General features: G+C 42.8%; 1 protein-coding gene across 1 annotated transcript; it reads right to left on the bottom strand.

Annotated features, from left to right (window-relative positions):
* Positions 1 to 13,945: 13,945 nt before the first annotated feature.
* On the bottom strand, positions 13,946 to 17,714 carry T265_11666 (hypothetical protein; the record flags this gene model as incomplete). The annotated part of the gene is made up of 2 exons (XM_009178380.1): positions 13,946 to 14,034; positions 17,597 to 17,714. 2 exons carry the CDS (start codon positions 17,712 to 17,714, stop codon positions 13,946 to 13,948), a joined length of 207 nt encoding a protein of 68 aa, XP_009176644.1.
* Positions 17,715 to 22,953: the final 5,239 nt, after the last annotated feature.

The following is a 22,953-nucleotide window of genomic DNA, read 5'->3' as shown; positions in this document are numbered from 1 at the left end:
ACTGATATCACCCGCCCTGTAAATCTACTACACTGTCTTAGGAGTCGGACGAATTTGAAATCGAAATCAATGAAAATCAATAAACACTACAGTTAGAGCAGGTAGTCACATGATGGTCCCTGGATAAATGGAACCCGAGAAACTCAGTAATAGTGACAAGTGTGTGTTATTTTTGGAACACCATACGGTTCTTCTAAAGTACTTGCATCACAAAGACTTTCCAAGAAAGCCGAAAGTTGACTTCTTCGATGAAGTAACACATCTTGCTATGAACCCATGCAATGTCCAATGTGTAGACACATTCGGTCCAATCACGGACCCAAAATCGTGTGAAATCCAAGCAGCTGAGCAATTTTGTGATGTTTTCATCGTTCCAATACATCTAGTGCACTAGATAGAGCGGAACCGTAAAATACAGACTCGGTGATAGCTGTCACTGTGAGTGGTCTGTTTGTTCATTATTAGGGCTACACTGTAACACTCGATAAGTCATACTTCTGCTTCGTGATGGTTATCCGACCAACTTCTTTGGCCAACACCAAACCTGATATCTCAATCCCAAATGAATTCATGTTGATACCTGAGCATTCTAGCCTTTCATTCATTGATTGCACTTTTCAGTACGAAAAATTGTAGATACATGTTTTAAACAAAATATCCCCACAAGTTTTCATAAGATATCCTCCGTAGGAAAAAACCTGGCTAGAAGAGAACTCGCCGAGCCTCAATAGAGGAGGGGATCATGAAGGAAGTGTATATTTGGATGAAAAATCCCTTTTTGGCAACAATGCATTAACATAGCGTCGAATAGTTTGATTTATGTTCCAGAAAGCGATTGTTTTCCGAACAGCAGGATGTCTGATCAAAAATGGTTGTGATATAGCAAAAGACTTTGCAAAGCTCTTGTTCCGTTGATAAACCTTTCACTTCTTAGTGGACGAAATATTTGGCTAGCTATTTTTCATCTTCATAAAAATTAGCATGGGGAGTGTCAAATTCGAAACGCAAATTTCACAGTGGTGCACGAAACTGGTTGGACTAAATGTGCGAAATATTAGGAAGTGGTAACATAAGAGTGTTAACGAAATACGCTCATTTGCAGACAAATTTGGTTTTGCGGAAGACTCACCTGGAACCCGGTTCAATCTCTCTTTTATGTTTTTATTTTATTATAAGCCACTGAATGTGCTGCCGCCTCATGTTTCAGTTGGTACGATATTCGAGATATGCTGTGCTGTGTACAACTCCAACAACACTCAGACTCTTCGTGATTTTTTTAGACCCTTCTACTAAGTCATACGTTGTCCACCTCGCCGACTGCGCCAACCTGAAGGAGGCACGGAGAGCAACGCTTGTTTTGGCATGCGTGGCACATGGCCGAACCATTGTAGTCGGTGGTGCTGGATGTTCTTCCTGATTGAAGTACCTGCAGCACAACCAAATACCCGTTTTCTATTCACCTCGTTACGAACACGCTGATGCCATCCAAAACCAGCCACGCTTCTGAGGAGTCGACGGTCAAACACCTGATGACGCCTCATATCATCTATCTGCAGAGGCCACGTCTCGCACCAGTACAACAACACAGTCCTTACTATAGCCTGGTACACGCGAACCTTAGGATCTAGTGATATATCCTTTTGACGCCACAAATAACGCAAATCAGCAAACTTGGTTCGAGTCTTTGAGATTCGTGAACTGAAATCATCAGGCGTATTTCATTCAGATCAGATACAACTACCGATATATGAAAGATTTTCCACAACCTCCAGTGATTCTCCCTGAATTATAAGGGGTACGTTCAGAGACTGCACGTTCTGGAGCGTGACTGCACTTTGAAGGTGCAAGGTACATACCAAAAGGGCATACCAAAGGTATGACGATAGTCAGTCTATTCAACAGAGCTTGTACTTCGCGTTGGTCTTCACATATGAAGGCGATTTCATCTGCGTACTCCAGATCGACAAGGCTCTCCCCAGCAACAAAATCAGCATAGGGGTTTTGAGGACCTTCCACAATTCGCCTCATTATTTCATCGATTACGAATTTAGACAAGAACGAAGGGAGTGGACATCCTTGTCTGACATCACTTTTTGTAGGGAAGCTTTTGGAGAGTTCACCATACACTAACCCGCCCAGAAGTATACGAATATAGGGATCGGATTATGTCTACAAACTGCTGGGCATACGCTGTTTAGCAAGTGTAGTTAGCAGTACTGATCGATCAGCAGAATCAACGCACCCTTGAAACTGTGGGTCGTCGGTACATATGGCGTTGCTGTAACACCCCCAGCGGCTTGAGAAGATGAGGCCAACGCAGCCTCCACTCGGTTGAAATCCAGCTGGATTCTGACCAGTCAAGAGTTCGTGTGCCACCGTCAGACGACGGAGAATCAGCGACGCCAGCACCCTTGTCACATGACTCAAACCGACACCTCTGAGAGTATACTTTTCGAAAATGGGCACTACTATCGATTCACCCCAGTTGTCTGGGTCCGTCTATTTCTCCTAGATAGATCCAAACAGCCCAGACTGACACTGGCTTAGAAGCCGCCATCCTTGAAAAAAGCAGGTGAGAAGTCGTCAGGACTAGCTGCACGATGACCCTTCAGTAGAAAAATACACTCGAACACTTCTGAGGCTGAAGGCGACAGCAACACCATTTCTGTTGAAGACCACAATTCTGGATTGGAGGTAGCAAGTGGCCAGGTGAATCGCTGCTCGAAGTACTGTGTCAAGCGGTACAAACGTTCTGCTTTTCTGCATATCACGGAGCCATTTTAGCCCCTGATTATTTCGATGACAAGAAGTTTCCGAGGACCAGCTGAAAAAATCAAGTGGAGCAGCTTACGGACGTTTCCGGCATCTTCTGAATCTTCCGACCCAACCCCGGCGTCACCACTGCTTCTGTCAATTATTGAAAAACCTGTCAGTACTTCAGCCCTCGTCGTACGTGGCAGCTAGGAACAAAACGGGTTTTGCAGCTGAAACACCATTCTTCATCTTCCCAAGTAACTTTTAAAATATTCGTAAACGACTGCTCAATTCCTGGCTCTGCGTAGCTTTACAAGCAAGACGATTTGAAGCCGTTTTAGCGTACCTGCGAGCGGACAGTCAAACACACTCAGCAGACTTAAAAACTGCTTCAGAATCACGTGCACGCTGACGAAAAGATTTTAAAGTGTCTGTTTTCATTCTGGAATTTTGTTTGAAATACTTAACCAAAGGTACATGTATGTTGACTATTTGTACTGGATTCTCGTTTTCTATTCGCAGCGCTGCCTCTGCTCAGGTTTCAGGATTTGAAAATAAACTCCTCTTTGAGTTTCGTCAATATGGTCCGCCAAATTTGACAGCGTTTTGGAATAATCTCATTCCATTATTTCGGCTTTGGGCCCTGATATCCTAACTGACTAGAGTCTTAGTTGACATCTGTGGGTTGATCGTAATTCATCAGTAACAAACACCGAGTTGGATTCTTAGCCATATTATTGTGTTAAACAAGGACTCCTAGCAGAGTGGATGGTTAGATAGTAGTCCGCATGTGATATGAAGACTTCTGAAGCTTACCTCTCCTTAACCAAGGTCTTGAACGCTGCCATAGAAAGCAACATTTATCCGGTCCTAGGTATAATGATTCACTTGGGATTTCTGCATTCAGTCATTGGCAAGCAACTATTCTTGTGCGGTGCGGAATCCTGTGGACATTAGAAATCAGCGTAAAGATTACTGGATACGGGCATTTCTAGAGAAGACACCAGCCCAAACCGGTCTTTTTTTATTAACCAGGTAGAACTAAGAGTATGGACCAATATCAATTCTCTCACATTCGAAAATTCAGCAAAAAACTTTTCAGTGAAACTAACTCTCAGTTGGTGTTCAGTCACCGACCATCGTCGACTTTTGAATTTGCCTATACTTCTTCCTCTTATTGCCTGAGAGCTCCACTACTCACGCTTCCGGTTTTGCACACAACGCTGATGTTAACTAAACTAAACTAAACTAATACACTAAAAAGTTACCGTCTTTCTGCTTCTTGACATTGTTTCACAGGTCCTACCAACCTTCCCGCGTACTCCAAGATGACAGTAAAAGATGAATGCCCTAATCTCATACATCTCACAGTGGTTTGACAGGAGGATCAAAAGAAGTGACGTGAAAATTAGGCATAAACGACGGCATTTGATTGACGAAGTGCATCTTTTTGCAGATAGCGTCCCACACAAACTTGACTCATGGAAACATTGTTTGATAGCACTGTACTAGTTGTTCACATATGAACAGCACAGGAATACTAACGTAAACCTACGTTTCAAATGAATGGATAGATTTGACGAACACCTTAAAGATTGACATAGATTTCACGCAGTAGTGACCACCGAATGAAGTTGTATCCAGCATTTGACCTGTCTGATCTTTGTTGTAACTAAAACTTAACCGTCCGCTCTCACCCCGCTCTGTTGTAGCCATGTGATAATTCATACTTGTTGATCCCTTCCGTAAACTTTCAATATTGTGAGCTCGAGTGAAGGATGCTTTAGCACAGCAGCACATTTTGCGCGTCAGTCAAGCGGCTAATTGGAGGTAGTGAACGGCGCTTTTGATGTGTCTGATTGTGACATGCATCGGTCCATCTGTAATGCCGCGTTTATGGTCAAAAACAGCCGGAACAGACAGAGTGGTTTCAACATATTTTTACTTTCGTACGACGGGGTTTTCAGATTTCCTGCGAGGAATGTGCGAAATAGGACCAGTAGATGGTTTGAAGATGCAAGCAATGAAAGAAACACCCACGGAAAAGCCGGTGGTGTCAAATTTATGCAGACCAAAGGACGGAGAACAACACTCACATACCTGGTATGACTAAACAAATTCGATCATATCGTGCGGCCGGTCACAGTGTGTAGAGGCAAATTATTTAAAACGTTTGGGGACAGTGCACAACCGCATGATCATATAAAGAGGAACGGTGTTGCACGAATGGGATTTTGTACCACGAAACCAGGTATTGAAACTAAAACCTATGAACGCGGTGGTAAAACGAGCACAACTGGTGGTCGTTGGCTTGTTTGCTGAGCTGGGCAATTTGATTGCAAACGTTTCATCACCAATCGAGGTGACATCATCAGTGCGTTTTTGTGGAGCGTAGTAGTGCGTAGCGTTGGGTTGGTGGTTGTGCCAACCACCAGCTCAGCGAACAAGCCAACGACCACCATCTACGATACCTGAGCTACCAACATTTTCCTCTATAGACAAGCACAACTATTTGGTGTATACATGTTCCGGATCTAAACATAAATAGGAACTGCGATATGGGCTATGTTATTGTTAACTCGACACTCTGCTTAACTCGATCGATAGCTTCACATTGAAAGTGAAAGCGTGGCACGTAAACTCGCATTTGGACCAGCAATCTGTCCTATGCATTATGGAACAACGTTGCATGCGTTTTTGCATACAAAAAGTCTAAAAAATTTAGCAAGAATCGTCACGTGACCGAACGGGTTCAGCTGATGCCATAGACGTTTTTTAAAAGGAATATGTAAGGAGTGTGTTTACTGAAGTAGAACGTGGTTAGTCTCGGATAGCTATTCACTACGATGCTCTTCCCGATACGTTCTAGTCAAGTAGATGTAACAGGATTGATAGCATAACTCTTCGGTTCCCATTATTCACTTCAGCACCACTAAGTGCTGAAAGCTGCTGACCAGAGGACCATCGGACCGATATATCGGACAATCTCAACTTGAGACAAAAGTGTAACTGATTTCTATCTCGGATTACCCACATTTTGTCCTCATGACTAACATTTTTGAGTCCCAATATTATGAGTTTACTGCCTATCAGGTTGCCCACAAGAATCAAGAAAATCTTGTATTAAAACTTCAACACTTCTCGTGTAATCAACTCCCTTGGTTAATACGATATATTATTTAATTTGCTCGTTTTGTGTGCATGCCAAAAAGTTCCAATGTAGTGCGAAGATTCTGTCTTAATCGTTGCTGTATATCTATGCATGCTAATATATGCTGATAACTTTGCTGACTTTTGAAATATGATCAATCAGTTAACCGAATTTACCTGTTAATTATTCGAAGGAATTACAATGCTGATTATTTCAGAGGAAGCTGTAAGACGTATGTCTCATGTCAACCTACTAATCAGAGACGATTACAGCGAGCTGGAAAATAGAAAAAGTAAATGGGCCAGCATAATCTATTACACAGAAAATGAGCACTGGGAAACTCGGAAGTCACAGATTTTAAAATCTTGCGATTCTGGTGTAGCGGCGGGAAAAGCCGGTGCCAATTCACGGTTCCGTGCTAATCAGTTCTGAACCTATTAGAGGTCGATCAACAGAGTAAAATGACGATATAATTACTACCTTGGCTGGTCATAAACACTGGGGGTCATTCCTGGGTGTGAAAGAAATTATGCACTCCCCAACTTTGCGTTCTCGGACCACTGCGCGATAAGCACACACCTTGGAGGTCCGATATTTAGCCTTAGCAATGTCTCGGTAGTCGTATGATGTCGTATGGTGGTCAGGAAAAATCATTGTGCTATTTTCATGAAGGATACTACTCACAAGGTTTCTGAAAACTCTTCGACAACCAGCGACCAGTTTTGCCTTTCTTGGGGCTCATCAGGTAGGCCCAGTCCCCGAGTTTCCGTCAACCTTACGTTCTACTTGAGCCCGAACTGAACTGTTTTCGAGAAATACACTAATTTGCAAATCGATTTGGCTTTCACGAGCGACTCAACTGAATCTCTCGTTTATTGTGTTTCACAACTGAATGTGTTGCACACAGGTCGCCTCATGATTCAGTTGTCATGATATTCGAGATATCGCAGTATATTTTCATAGAGGAAACTACTAACAAGGTTACTGAAAATTCTTCGACAGCTCTCGACCGGTTCCGCCCTTCTTTATCATTATGCTACTTCGATGCTGAGCACGGCTCGCACACCGTTTGTGGTGCTGTACTGCCGCTATAGTGACACTCATTACAACGATTCTCCTTCTTTCCGGCATCCGCAGCATTCATCGAAAACTTTCCATTTCAAAATTTTTTGTAATACCTTCGAGGAATCCAGCACCCATCAAGTAAACCAACAACTATGGGTTATGCAAACCGAAAACGCTTATCGTTTTTTGGAGGGGAAATATTTGGATGGTGTTACGCTAAAATGAAACTCGGCAATGAGATTACAACCCAGAAGACGTACAAAGTCGGTGGGTGTGTGATACAAGCCCGTGATTTCAGCGACCAACATTAACGGTGGGCATGACATGACAGGAGCAAATAACCGAGCCATGTATCAGTCTGGTTATGTGTGATAACAAGTATTGTTGGCAGAAATGAGTGCCCCAATACAAATCAGTCAACGGCAAAACAAAAGCATAATCAAATAGCACTATAGAGTGCACTTTAGCCGAAGCTCGTTCGATTTGGCCTGGGTGTGCAAACTACGGAATCAAGTTTCTGAATTTATGGTTGGCTGCGTAAATTCGGTCGAAGCAGCTCTAGCCTAGTAGACACTGTTGTTCGTGTGTCGTCCGTGGAATGACCTCAGTCACTTCTTCAGCTTCCCAGGAAAATAATAGGAAGTAATATTCCCGACTTACAGCAAGTCATAAGTCCGCAAATGCAATGTGAGGAATGATGGAGAACAGGATGTTTCGGTCAAAATCATTATCCTCAAATCGGGGGTTGTTGTCCATAATCAAACATGTGATGACTGCACCAACGTACACTATGTAACTAAAATCCTGAATCGTCCCCCTGAAGGCATATTTTGCAAAGCAAGACATTGTATGACTGTATGAACCAAGTTAAAGCAAACTTGTGTTGCTGACTTCACTTAGTTCGCTGAAGAATTCGGTTTATTGAAAACTGTTTTCTCCCTTTTACACTTCACACTTAAATGACAAACCGTTCCACCATGATTTTAATCTCTAATTTTACACAATGAAAGCTCGTTAGCAGAGTGAAGATGGGCTTTGCAGAAGGCTGAATTCGGAATAGCGGTATCCTTAGTTACCAGAATTCTTCCGAGCACGGAACTGTTGAGTTTTAACACGCTTGGACACCACGAAAATAATAATGGCGTTTAGCTAGAGGAACAAAAAGTGTGACTGTTCTTTCCCCCCACTTCTGGTACACCACAGGTGACTGGTGCAAACTTTGGCGAAACGAGATGGATGTGTTTTATCGATGATTAGAAAAAAAGCAAGAAATACAGCTGGGCAGCGCTCACCGTAGCCGTATCGAAAGTACGGCCTTTAACTGGCGCTTGAATTTAGTTATTTACTCAACCCAATCATTCTATACTCTCAAGAACAACCAAATACGGTCATTCCATCTCCAAAACATCTGCTCTCTAGAAACTCAAAATTGTCTTTCTCTAAACATGGTCGTTCTGACAAAAGGTGAACCGATTCCCACAAAACGAGTGTCCACCTTGTCTTATTTTCTCTATCCCTATCAATATGATTGTTTAAGGCCAAATGGACTTAGCCTCCTTTTTAGTTGCTTACGATACGAGTGAACATGTCCCTCACAGAGATTATAGAAGAATATAATCCCCATAAAAAAGCACAATTTCATCATATCAGAGTTTTTCCGTTCAAATGAAACAAATAAATTCAACCTATAAATTCTTGTCAATTTGAATGGAACTGAACAAAGTAGACCGACTACTTCTCATCCTAATCCACTGTCTCATTTGGTTCTGACTAAACCAGTGTTTTTTATTGTAAATAAACCGAGACACACCTCACTGTGTTTTTTTTGTTCACTTCAGTGTCATTCATTGTGTTTTCAATTCGCCGGATAATTGCAAACTTTGATTACAGACACAACATTATTTTGTCGCGAAGTAACAACTTGCTCAAGCTTGGCTTTTGTTTGTTGCCCATGTCAAGTTCCCTTCTAAAAGATACACGTTGCAAGTACACCCTCTGGAGAAAATAAGTTGGTTCTCACTGACTCAAGTGAGGGTAACCGCTCGCGTCGCTTCAACTGGTAGTCCGTGTTCCAACAAGTTGTATCGAACGCCAATGACAGCTGACCAATCTCGGGACCTACATTTTAATGACAATGGCGTTCGTAAAGTTTACACAGATTTGTCATGAACAGACGGGGGAGGTACCCAGCTACCAGATCGCAAGTGAGATATCCATTTATGGAGTTAGCACGTTTAGGAGTCACTTCAAGCGTGTCCCATCATGTGTAATTCCATCAACAGCTGAGGCAATTAGAATCCGATTACTTTACTCCCTTCTTCATGTACCTCGTTTAACTCAACTACTTTACTCTGTACCACGCTTCTAACCTCATTCCATCAAACCCACGTCGTTATACTTGTGAGCGTAGACTGTGCACGAATATGGCTCCATACCGCTTGAGAGAAAAAAAGCTGTAGATTGGTGTTTCCAAGAGGTACCGAGTGTCTGTGTGACATCACTGATTCCAAGGATACTACGGTCCACTATCTCATTTAAATATATACGTTTAATGTATGTAGGACATCGGCAGCAAGATGATTGAGTTTCTACACTGAAAATACGGTTCCACACACCGCAAACATCATAAATATGGTAAAGTTCAGAAAACCTCACTTTTTCTTGCTTTGCCTCGCTAAAACTAGGGTAGACATAGGTGCGTGGTGACAAGAAAATCAGGCGTTCAACGATGTCACTGGTCACTTACCATTCAAGCGGCATTCAGCATAAAGCATGAGAGGGATTGCAGTGCTGGGGTGATTCATTTCTGGAATGACATTTGCTTGAAACAATGGAAAAGACACACTTGTTGATCAGCTAAATTACCGGTCCAGCTGTATTGATCCACTGCTGAAGTAGCTTTCGCTGCACACTTTAGTGGATGCGTTTATTTTGTCCCATTTAGTCGAAGATTGATACTGTGTGACTGAGCATCGGCCATGATCGGCTGGGGTAGGCGGTGTTAAGCTGCGTACTAAATCCTGCCATACAGTGCAAAGTTTACAAATCCTGACTTGGTGACTTATCTAACTGATTAGCTTGAAGTCTTGATTCTTCTTGCTCTATAGTAGCATCATTTGGATGAACTCAGCTTTCTTCCCCTGGATAAAATACACACAATGTTTGATCAGAAACAAAAATATGAATTCACATTACAACACAACTCAAATTTTCAGTAGCCGGAGAGTACATACGCACTCTAATGAAAAGTTCCGCCCATCCGCTATATAAAGTCTCAATAGCCTATGAGAAGTACCAATCATGTAAGATTTTGGACTTGCTCTTAATGTAGTCAGTCCAGGGAATCTTGTAAGGTGTCAACGCGCCTCTACAATGTCACGAATATCTTTCTTGTGCTACCGTATGTCAGCGTGGATGATTTTGGGCTCTAATCCGTCTTCAACATCCAAAACCCTACTGACGTTTGAAAGATCATCGATGGAGTGCAGATCTCGCATCTTGCAGTTGTTTCATTCTAGACGATAACAGTCGATTTCAGTTCATTCACCATTGTAGAAAAAATTCGTCTGAAGGGTTATTCCTCCTCAAATAGACACGCACTGTGACCTTCTGCGCATACACATTACCCGTTTTCCATTGAAATTTACATGTACTCGGTTTAAATGCACCTGAGAGGAGTTGAAAATATACTTGATCGTTTACTTTATTTGTGTAACCAGATAGTCCGCACTTTTCAACCATGGGCACTGAAATAAATCAGCGCAGGCTTATCACATGCTTCGATCGATCATTGAAACGTATGTTACCGTGATCTTTCCTCTCGTGTTTCCCACTACAAATTAGTTTCGATAGAGTTTTCCTTTAAAGCCTTTATGGCTTTGAATTCCACTGTTATTCCCTGTTGTATTTGCTCTGCGGTCAGTTCGGTGATGTTGTGTACGTGTGAAAAAATAAATCTTCTGTTTTCTTAATCTTCAGATACAGTTCCCTCAGTAGCCATCATTTTGTAATAACTGATAAAATCGCCTTCCTCCTCTGGCCTTTGTCTCTGAGGATATGGCCCGTTTGTTGTTCTAGTGATGGATATACCTAGGAACGCAAAATGATAGATCTTTGCCACTATCGTGAAGTTCTTGTCGGGCATCATGTTGGTCATCATAAACTATCGCTTGTGTCATCCACGTATCGCACTCGTGTTTTTGGGTTGCTGTCTGGTGGCCCCATCTGTCGAAGTTCTTTCGCAGATACAGGGGAATGCAGTCCTGCCGCAGTCCTGCAGATTTCCCGCCAGCACTGGTATACTCGAACTTAAGGTCGGATGCCTCCTGAAAAATTATCTTCCGGGAGGAGGAAGTTTTTCCAGTAAAGAACAAGCAGCAGTTTCCTTGAGAAACCATATTAGTCGTAAGGTTGCGCGAAACTTCGACAGCCCATGACCAGTTTATTTGGGCTCGTCAGGTAGGTGCAATATTTGAGTTTCTGCATTGGAAATAGGCCGAGTAGTGTACCAGTTAAAACGTGAGGGGGGTTCGTGCAGTTCATTTAGCTGAAGAATATCACAACCGAGGAATTCAGCCGGGATTCAGTTCAGTTGCTCGTGAACAGCAACCAGCATGTCCTCGTATTTATCGTCAAGTACCCGGACTTTCCTTCCATGATTTCCAACCAACCAGTGACAGAATCCTTGTTCTTCGAAGAGGTATTCGTTCATATAACATGAAATGAAAATGGGTGGATGTGAACTATAACAGTTCAGTTAAGTTTTTACACCGCAAACAATGTAAATATCTCCATTAGTTTGGTCCACTCCAGTATTCGGATGTCAGTAAAGGCAGATCTCATGACAGATTCGCTCCAGAGTGCTAAACATCAAACCATGGTTGGTCCTCGTCCTTAATGAGCTGCGCTGCATTTATGAAAAGTCATGTTCAAGTTAAACCAGCTGGTAAGCATTTCATTGAAACTGACTGAAACTGATTTATTCGGGCTCTCTGCCGCGTTGAAATGAGCGGCATTCTCAAGTATCTTGAAATGCAACTATTCAACCATAGATTTAGACGGGAAGATTCTCGCAATTATCCATACAATTTCGGTTCCAGTGGCATGAGCATTAGGAAGTCTTCGTACGCAGACATTCAAAATCGAGCTCAACAGAGTCGATCCAATCCTTCAGCGTACCCACTCGATGATAACATTAATATTGGCTTGGTTTTGAAGCACGAAACGCTCAAGATTTGTCCGTTTTTGAGTGGCGAGGAAAATGTTCTTACCACTATGCCACAACATTAAGTTTTGACTTCTTCATTCGTTCATCCATTCACATTATTCTGAAGAGTCATTCATAATATTCCTTAAACACCACCAATGGAAAACCTCTATCTTCCGGGAACTAGGCAGGTTTGTCAGGCTGGATGACAGACTGATGGATTCGGGCCCATAATTTCAGACTACTTCCCTTTCTGCTCCACCGTAGACGATCCAGACAAAGCAGCGCAACGCACAAACTATCCAAAGGAACTTTGATTTCGTTTCCAGGCATTTTGAAGGATGTTTGAACCGAGGCATTCTGAACCTTATGGGGGGTTCATTAGTGAGAAAGGGTGTATTCTGATGTGTGCCATTAAGAGGATTTTCGGGTTATCCAGCCTAAAAGATATTTTCATGGCGTCCGGAATGATCTCTTTAAATGCAGTGTGTATAATGAATTTAACAGGTAACCGCTATCCGAGGGACATGCTGTAGAATGTGAAATACCTTCGCACGTTCGCCAGTACTGGACACAGTTAGCAGTCTAGTCGCCATATCGGTCCATTAGCAATATCACCCGTTCCTAGTAGACTGGGTTGCATGAAGCTAGGGTGTACAGGTTTGGCGCACTGGACACACGCCTCTTCGGCCTAGCTTAAAAACCTCATGGTCCGCACTGTCGTTATGGCGTAGTTCATAGGTAGCCATTAACAATGCCATGAGTCATGACAACCTTATGGGTCCATTGTACAATGATATCATCAAGCCCGGGATTTTCAAAGGATGAGATCAGGCATAGATTATTGCTTATCCAGACAATTCAGAATGAGGGTTTTATGAATATTTGTCAGGCTATATGAGAGAATGATACGACTTTCCTTGGTTTCCTGATTTCGATCCTCTGAGGGAAATCCTCTATACAAGAGACCCACTAGGGTTTAGTCAGTTTGGTGAGTTGTGTGGTGATCGTTTGAATACCAGGTTATCAGATACTTCTGGTGTTGTTGACACACGGCCGACTGAATTCAGCAATGGTAAGCCTCTCATAGTGGATATAGTGCATTGGAATATATAATGATTTAGGCACTAGAGACCGTTGGTGCGTTACCTTTCGGCGATTCGTTAAGAACTGATTGAAGGGCGTCACGAAATTCAGTCATGTTGACGGTTCTATAACGATGCACTATTCAAACTCACAACATTTAGGCAACGGATGTTTCCACTGAAAAATGGGTCCAGCACCAGAGACTGCATTGATTAGGATATGTGTTGCATATGCCTAGCCATCGTTTGCCGAAGAGGGTGCCGCTTTCCATGCCCAACTCAGTGGCGGAAGCAGAGAAGTGACCAAACCTTGACCTAAAAGACGGGTATGAAAGAACTCACGAAACGTTTGGGTGCTTTCGGTGCTACTCGCCCTCGGGATGGGGATAGCGTGATCCTCACTGTGCCTGGTTAGAGACGCTGCAAGATATGACTGCCAACCGATATCACTGGCGATCTTGTCAGTTACTATCTAGATTGTCTGACTGAGTGTTTGGGGGTGTAAAAACCTCGGAATGGTTGTAGTAAGCCAGCATTATGTCACTTCCCGTCCATCTTTATTCTTTCCTTCACTATGACTGCCACCGATATCACTGGCGATCTTGTCAGTTACTATCTAGATTGTCTGACTGAGTGTTTGGGGGTGTAAAAACCTCGGAATGGGTGGTGTAAGCCAGCATTATGTCACTTCCCGTCCATCTTTATTCTTTCCTTCACAATAAGGCTTTCAATTAAATCATCGTTGTACGGCAGAGAAGCATTGGTGTTGAACACTGATGTCATGCTGTCGATGATGATGATGATGACTCCCTAATGATGCCCAGATGTATCCGCTTGGCCTCATAAATCCCTCCACTCGATCTATCTAACCTTCTTACAGTTCGCTTCATACTGTGCAAGCTTAGGTATATGCTTTGGAACCTTCTGCCTATTATTTTGTGAATTCACTACATCTAGAATGGGAAGCTCTGACAGTCCAGTCTAGTTGCTGAACTCTGTTATCACACTCCGTCTCTGTAACATTTCCAGCCACCCACGTCAATTTTTAATAATTACTTGACAAATGTAGTTCAAGGCCTTTTCGACTTAATCCCTGCAATCCTTTCCGTGGGCCTTTTCGACCAGGACTCCCACGCTGCTGTATCTACCTAGAGCAAAGAAGTTGCTCTTCACCAGTCAACGAAGTTCTGAAAATCCCTCAGCAGCTATTATCAAACACACAATGTAACGGCGCGAAATTTAGCTGGGCGCGATCACTGATTTCACACCGGACAGGCTAGATAGTTTCTTAAATATTTGTTAGTTGGTTGCCCTATGACCAACAGAGGATGACCCAGAACCGTTCCCCACTTCTTTCTATATTTGAGGTATGTACATCTGTGCATGAATGTATTTCTGAACTGACCCTAGAATCAGGGGGTTCAAACTCCAACAAATCCCTGCTCAGTGGCTGTTTTTCAACACACTTGGCAAGTAACGCAACTAAGCCTCTTGAATAACATTTTCCGGTTTCCTGGCCCGTGCGTCAGCGCACCTTTAGTTCAAACGTCTAACTTGAAGCCTTACGGTGTGAGCCGGGTGTCACCCTTCCCACTGCCCTAATGAGACTGTGAACTCAATTAAATCAGCTGATTCATTATGATAGTTTAGATTTAAACACGATGATGATAAAGAAAACACCAAGGAACGTATATAGATACTACGGCACGCTCGATTTTGTTGCCGCTATGTGGTTGATGGGGTCAAACTTTTCAAAGCGTCAAAGAATATCCTCACGGTATCTCGGAGGCAACTTCACTACCGAGTATTTTCTTCTAGAGATAAGCCGCCTGAAAACTGTCCATGAAATCGTTTGAAAATTTTCAGTAGACAATTCATCCTGTCAGTGAGACCGATCTAAACTGAAAAGCCGGAATCATCATCAGTGTTCATTTAGCGAAACTCAGAGAGTTTCGAAGCTGCGACCCCCTGACCAGTGGCTGAGCACTTAACAGTTGGACCACGAGTGGCTAATCAGTGGTGTGATAACATCTTCGGAAAATATTATGAACCATTTAGGTGCGATTCTTACACAAAACCACACCTACATATATAAGTATATGTATATTTATACATATAAACATAATGATGCCCAGATGTATCCGCTTGGCCTCATAAATCCCTCCACTCGATCTATCTAACCTTCTTACAGTTCGCTTCATACTGTGCAAGCTTAGGTATATGCTTTGGAACCTTCTGCCTATTATTTTGTGAATTCACTACATCTAGAATGGGAAGCTCTGACAGTCCAGTCTAGTTGCTGAACTCTGTTATCACACTCCGTCTCTGTAACATTTCCAGCCACCCACGTCAATTTTTAATAATTACTTGACAAATGTAGTTCAAGGCCTTTTCGACTTAATCCCTGCAATCCTTTCCGTGGGCCTTTTCGACCAGGACTCCCACGCTGCTGTATCTACCTAGAGCAAAGAAGTTGCTCTTCACCAGTCAACGAAGTTCTGAAAATCCCTCAGCAGCTATTATCAAACACACAATGTAACGGCGCGAAATTTAGCTGGGCGCGATCACTGATTTCACACCGGACAGGCTAGATAGTTTCTTAAATATTTGTTAGTTGGTTGCCCTATGACCAACAGAGGATGACCCAGAACCGTTCCCCACTTCTTTCTATATTTGAGGTATGTACATCTGTGCATGAATGTATTTCTGAACTGACCCTAGAATCAGGGGGTTCAAACTCCAACAAATCCCTGCTCAGTGGCTGTTTTTCAACACACTTGGCAAGTAACGCAACTAAGCCTCTTGAATAACATTTTCCGGTTTCCTGGCCCGTGCGTCAGCGCACCTTTAGTTCAAACGTCTAACTTGAAGCCTTACGGTGTGAGCCGGGTGTCACCCTTCCCACTGCCCTAATGAGACTGTGAACTCAATTAAATCAGCTGATTCATTATGATAGTTTAGATTTAAACACGATGATGATAAAGAAAACACCAAGGAACGTATATAGATACTACGGCACGCTCGATTTTGTTGCCGCTATGTGGTTGATGGGGTCAAACTTTTCAAAGCGTCAAAGAATATCCTCACGGTATCTCGGAGGCAACTTCACTACCGAGTATTTTCTTCTAGAGATAAGCCGCCTGAAAACTGTCCATGAAATCGTTTGAAAATTTTCAGTAGACAATTCATCCTGTCAGTGAGACCGATCTAAACTGAAAAGCCGGAATCATCATCAGTGTTCATTTAGCGAAACTCAGAGAGTTTCGAAGCTGCGACCCCCTGACCAGTGGCTGAGCACTTAACAGTTGGACCACGAGTGGCTAATCAGTGGTGTGATAACATCTTCGGAAAATATTATGAACCATTTAGGTGCGATTCTTACACAAAACCACACCTACATATATAAGTATATGTATATTTATACATATAAACATATATTCAGCTGAGTATATACCAATCCAACTCATTTATGGCATGTCACGTGGTGTCCAACATCTGGTCCATCCGGCAAATAACCTTGGGAATCCACGACCTTGATAAGCATGCGGCAGCAACCTTGGGACTTTATTGTCTAATCTAGCAACCAGTCACCACAAATATCACGCGAATGGAATAAAAAGATGAAAAGAGTACGATTTGTTTACGTGAGTCAAAGCGATCAAGATGCATTGTTCTTGCCATAACCATTACGTATTATCAAAAGTGGTGCTGGAGTCGACCATTTTCATGTACCGATTGGGTAGTTCATGTTCTGGCTTTCTGCTTGCAATAGGACCGGTATTGGATAGTCGGATTGTCGGCTCTAAACTTCGAAAACCGGTGATCAATCGGAGCTGCCAGTCGACTTTGCCACCGACACTTTGAAATTCAGTTAGAGGCAATCACTGCTTAGACTGGAGTCGCTTTGCTACCTTGAGTAAGGGATCTGACTAGTTGATAAATTCCTTCATATGGTGGATCTTATGATGGAGAGGTGTTGTGAGCACCAGTGCTCTCGCTAAAAATTTATCTTCACTGATTTGGTGCCACGTAATCATTTCAACTAAACCAACGCAAAAAATGGCGGTGTGGCTATGAGCATATGCATTCGATAGATACCAAAAATTGACCACAAGACTGACTGCTTGACGTGTGTAGTCGTGTTTTCTGGATCTGAGAACTGTAGGCAATAAAATAAGTCTCTTTTATGCAAAGATCATTGGCTAGTGAATACAATCAGCCCCTCCCTATGTCGTTCTTGATGGCACTATCAGAGTTGACGTAACCCAAAGTTTACTTCAAGGGAGTTTTGCCGAATATGAATTGATCAGGTGATCTTCTATCCGGTGCACTGACCAATCTGATCTAGTGGGTCTGGTGATTCGTATCGATTGGACGGTTTACGGTTGCGCTGGTCACGTGTTTCGTTTCTCCAGTGGAGCTTAACTGTAATGTAGGATGGATATCGAGCCATCTTCCCCGCAGTTTAGGAAACAACAACAACAAAAGAACGGCCTGGCACTAAAACGATGGGGAATTTAACACCATGGTATGAGTAACTGCAGCCAACTCTAACCATAACACACTATAGTAATAACTTGAAATTGTTGCATGAGAGAAATACCAATATATAAATTTTTCATCCAATCGGCGAAAGATGAGCCGATAGTGACAGTCTTTCAAAGCCAAAATTATCCGAATTTTTGTGAAATTTGCTCTCACGTAATCGTGAATAACATACTGCAGCTACATGTACCTAATGAAGAAAAGTGTCAGCTGGAAAAAGGCTAGGTTTGTTTCTACTTCCAGCCATCAACTAGGTTTCATCAGCACCACCAAACCACAAATATAGGCCATTCCTAACGATGATCATGAAATGCATGTAGAGCGCGTTTTCCAATCACTTTGTCGCTGCCATACTAGCTAGACATTTTTAACCGAACGAATCTTTTACAAATGACATAGTACTGAGAAACTGTCCAACTCATTTGTGTGGGATTACCGAAAATCTCATAAAAGATTACGAATAAAAGTAAGACGCTACACGTTTCAACATTGATTTGATCAACATACCGAAAAACGAAGTATACCCATAAACATTCCTGGCGGTTTACACACATCCTGCCGTTCACATGTATAACGTCACCCTGTGTTGAGGTTCCCGATATGAAACTTTGTGTCACGCCTAGGTTTGATGATACCGAAAATCAAAAGGAAGGATTGATCTCGGAATTATACGGTACTATATGCACAGAGGTGAGCAAAATTAGAAAACAAACCTCAGTTGTCTACGTCTGTGTGTTCAGCTATTGCGCAAGCCCGTCACTGACAGGCAAATCGCAGTGTCAAGGTCCGCATACCAAACAAGGGTGATCGGTATGTTGGCCCGGAATTGTGGGTTGCGGTCGTCCCTTCCAAGGCCATTCTAATAAGTCAGATTAGGAATGCAATCACGCAGAACTCATGACAGGATAAGCCAGAACGGGCCCAGCATTCGGGGCATGGACACATATGGGTAAAAATTCGGATGAGTCCAGTGTGCGCTGGTGGAGTAGTGGTAGCACGCTCACCTTGCATGTCTGATGTGCGACACGGCCATTGTATATGCACTGCTGATCTGCTCTGATAAGAGCAAAACTCGAGTCCAGTGCTTCCCTTCTTTGGTGTGGACTCACCAGAATGATTGCGCGAGGACAGGAGAGCAACTGTTCAAACGAGAGTAATGTGAGTATGTATTCTACATACGGGTAAGTCAGATGGGCCTTCCGTGAAACCAAATTGATTTGCAAATGAATGCATTTATCGAGGTAAGTAAGTCAATTGCATTCATGCACACACATTCTAGCGTGCCAGTTCCTGGAGGGACGGCCTTTGTGGCAAGGTGAGTAGCGGGTGTGGAGAAGCAAAAGATGTGGAGATCAGTAAGGACACAGGCAGCGCACGCGTAAGCGAAATGAATGTAGAATTATCATGTCAATTTAGATTCACTACTCTGAAAGTATCACTAGCCACAGATCGAACTTCTACGTCAGAACTTGTAACACAGTGAATCCATGCTGCTGATGCCTAACTTTATCATCGTATGCTTTGACAACCTCGACTTTTGTCCCAACCCAAACATCGCGTGAAGTGGGACTCACCGGTAGTTATGTAATGTAGCGTCAGAAGCAGAAAGCAGCCCACTCATGTTTCCGTTTACTCGAAACCCAGTGACAATATTGCCACCAAGACCTGCGTCGAGCCCTTTGGCAATACGTTCACCGTGACTATGGCTGCATGCCACTCGTGGACCGGTTAGCCCTGGAAGACGATAAAATTATCAGGACATGGCTTAATTGCATGTAAACAGAATTCTTGAGGAATGAAACATCGTTCTCCAACACGAATATTCTCTGGGAATGAACCAGCGATCAAGGTCGTAACTACAGACTTAAGTTGTTCATCAAAGCTGCCGAGGATGCAGATGTTGTAGATCATCAGTTACCCTATTAATTATCATTGTAGGCCCTATTGGGCAGACATCTACAAAAGTTCCACCAGTGCGTCATATCAGCCAAACTATGGAACTTCGTGTCTTAATTAAGACACGATTCGTTTGTGGTAAACTGTTTTTATATAACTCTTCCTCCTACGTACTACGATGCGCAGTAAACGAATGTCCTCACTGGACTTCCAGAGCAACAGCACTCAACGTGTTTGATCGCGATCAGTTCTACCACTGGCCATCCGGAGGCGTAGTTGATTTTTATTTCTATCCTTCAGTATACTTTAATATAACGACGTTATCAGGACAGGCTTTGTATCTTTACATCCCCAACTGTTAACGAATGCCTTCCTCCAACGATCAGTATCGTGAAGTACCTGGGTGTAAATCACCATCGAAAAGTCAGATGATCTCCTGCTATTGAAAGAGTTCCATTTAAAATCCAGCGACCGGGCTGTTATCCATAATACAAGTATAATTATAGAGTTTAAAACTCCGTGTATGCACCGTTGTTTCTTCGTTGCATCTCCCGGACTATAGGAACGAATTCTGGTCTATTGCAAAGTCAGCTTGAACTCAAATATGTGAACCCAAGTCACACTATAATTCACCATGTTCTTAACTTTTTGTACAAGCGCCAGCCTCCTGAGGTCGAAAAGTCAAACATCATAATAGTACTGATTAATAAAGCTTTGTGTATGGGGTCATAAATAACAGGCGGACTGAAATATCGGAAACAGACTCCGACTTAATGATCAAGTATCTCTGGTCCAGGTATGGTGTAAACTGACACGTTTGTACGTTTCGTACAAATTTTTGAAAATATGACACAACAAGTCAATCATTCTGTGCATTAGATAATGTAATAGCCGGATGGACACCCGGTGGTGATGCACTTTATTTCGGTTTGCATGCGATTTGTGAGAACCGAGGAGGGAGCTTGAATAAAACCTTCGCAGGTTACTCGAAACTGTCCACATATTTCGTTTACCACGCTAATTATCGTAGACACTGAATATCCCACCTTTCTGAAATGAAAAATTATTTCAAAAGGTTTTATGTTGCCCAAAAATCACTGACAGATTGAGTGTAGTTGGTTCCAGGTTGGCTAACCGCGACTTGGCTTGCTTATGCAGTAATATTCACCCTTCAGACGTTACTTAAAAGAAATGGATATTGACAGTCAGTTAACAGGTTATGCTTGGTTCTCCATCAAACCTAAGCATCATGTTTAACCTCGATCGCTTTTTGGCCCACAAGTGTGACCGACCTCATGATCCCTAAGGTCAAAGGACCGAACAAAGCTACAATCGAACAGCACAACCAAGCAACGTAACGGGTCCAGATTGAGTGAACAATGCAAAAATAACTAAGTCGTTGTAAGAATGACGAGTGCGGGACGAAGGCGACAGCACCCAACTAGTAGTGACACAGGCCTATGGTGCTTCGTCACCTTTCGATAAAGCAAAAATTTACGTGTATTTTTTCCAGTCTGCGACCCAGAGGATCAGAGTGAAATTCAAGCAACTGGATTTCTTATCTCAAGTCGGAAACAGTGTCCCATCTGACCATCTACCATCCGTCCCATCTCCCTTGCTATTGAATGCTTCCCAAATCAAATTTTTCTGTGTTGAGTTTTCATTGTTTAGCTAGCTTAATGGAGTTGACAAGTACCCGAGGGATTTTTGTGAAGTGTTAATTGTTCTTCGAAAGCTGACATGCTGCTGATATAGATCCAAAGTGACAAACCGTTTTATGATACTCCGATAACATTCCAGTATAGGCCAATGTGTGTTATCTATGTGTTATCCAATATGTGTTATCTCGAGACACACGATTGCGCGCTTGTCGTAACTTGCTGACATTAGGGTGCGAGATACGAACATGCCTTGTTATGGAGAGTGATTGACAAGTGTTCTATGGGGAAGATTCAGTAGTCCATTAGCTGGTCCGATAAGACCAGTGAAGTAGGTTTGCACAGTAATTACTCCAGTCTGACCATCTGAATGACGAACTGTTTATTATAGACATTAAAATATGGACCCAGTCGACTTTTGATTCAATTCATTCAACGCTTATACATCAAATGAGGGACCGAGATCGGCGGAAAATGATACAGTACGCGCAAAGAGGTAAAACTGGAGTGTACAGCCCAGGAGGAAGCCATTTGGAATGGTCACAAATGATACAGCCACTTATTGGTTGAATGTGAAACCAAAATGAATATATGACAGAGTGAATTGATGCATGCAGCCATCGGTAAAATTGAAAGTTTGAACTAGATTTAAACAGTTGAACTGAGTGAGGGAGTAATTTTGACATGGAGATCATTATCTGTTAGTCGGCAGAAGGGAATTTCTTGATCTCGGTAAGCGAATGAAAACAGGCTTGAATGCATATTCGTATCGCACTACTTACAAGGTTCCTGAAAACTCTTCGACAGCCCACATCCGGTTTCGCACTTATTGGGGCTCAGACGGTTCTACTTGAAACATTCATCACAAACGAGTGGTTTAGCTGGGTTTCAGGTGAATCTGCCGCAAAACCAAATTAGTTTGCAGATGAGTGTATTTCGCTAAGCCTGAATGCAGTTTGGCCCTATTCTATTCCAACATGTATATGAAATACGGAAAACCACACATAAAAAATCGTTCAGCCGTAGCACCCTTTCAGTGCCTAGCTGCCATGCCACACGAAGGGGCACGAGACCTGGGATACTGCCAGGTCGCTCAAGCCTAGACAGGGGAAGTCGAGAGGCAGAGGTCGGGTTCGAACCACAGACCTTTCGGTCAGTAAATTCGCACTCTAACCACCTGGTCCATCTCACCCCCCTTCCAATGAAATACGGAATTTCACGCCAACTAATCTGATAGTAAATGACCTCATTTTGCTGGTTATTCCTCTGTCCTCGATGCAGTCCTGGCTTCGAACGGCGATACCGTGTTTCCACTCCAGACTTAAGCTCCAGTGTTTTGGTAGGTACCGAAAGTTCGTCTGTTCTACTTACTTAATACTTACTTAATAGACAAAGTTAAGTAGTCATATCATTTAGCATTTGAACATCTAAAGCCAGCAGTGTCAGATGTGGATGATCCTTACTTCGTTTCACGTATTTATTATGGACATGTGGGTTACCGAAGAAGGGAGACCATGCCAGAGTGACAAAACGTCGTCGTAAACTGCGGAGACGCACCTTAAAACTAGGCTTTTGAGTCGTTGGTGGTCGTAA

This window comes from Opisthorchis viverrini (genome assembly GCF_000715545.1).
Source record: "Opisthorchis viverrini unplaced genomic scaffold opera_v5_542, whole genome shotgun sequence".
In the NCBI taxonomy this organism is placed as follows: Eukaryota; Metazoa; Platyhelminthes; class Trematoda; order Opisthorchiida; family Opisthorchiidae; genus Opisthorchis; species Opisthorchis viverrini.
This window is presented reverse-complemented; position numbering and strand designations above follow the sequence as displayed.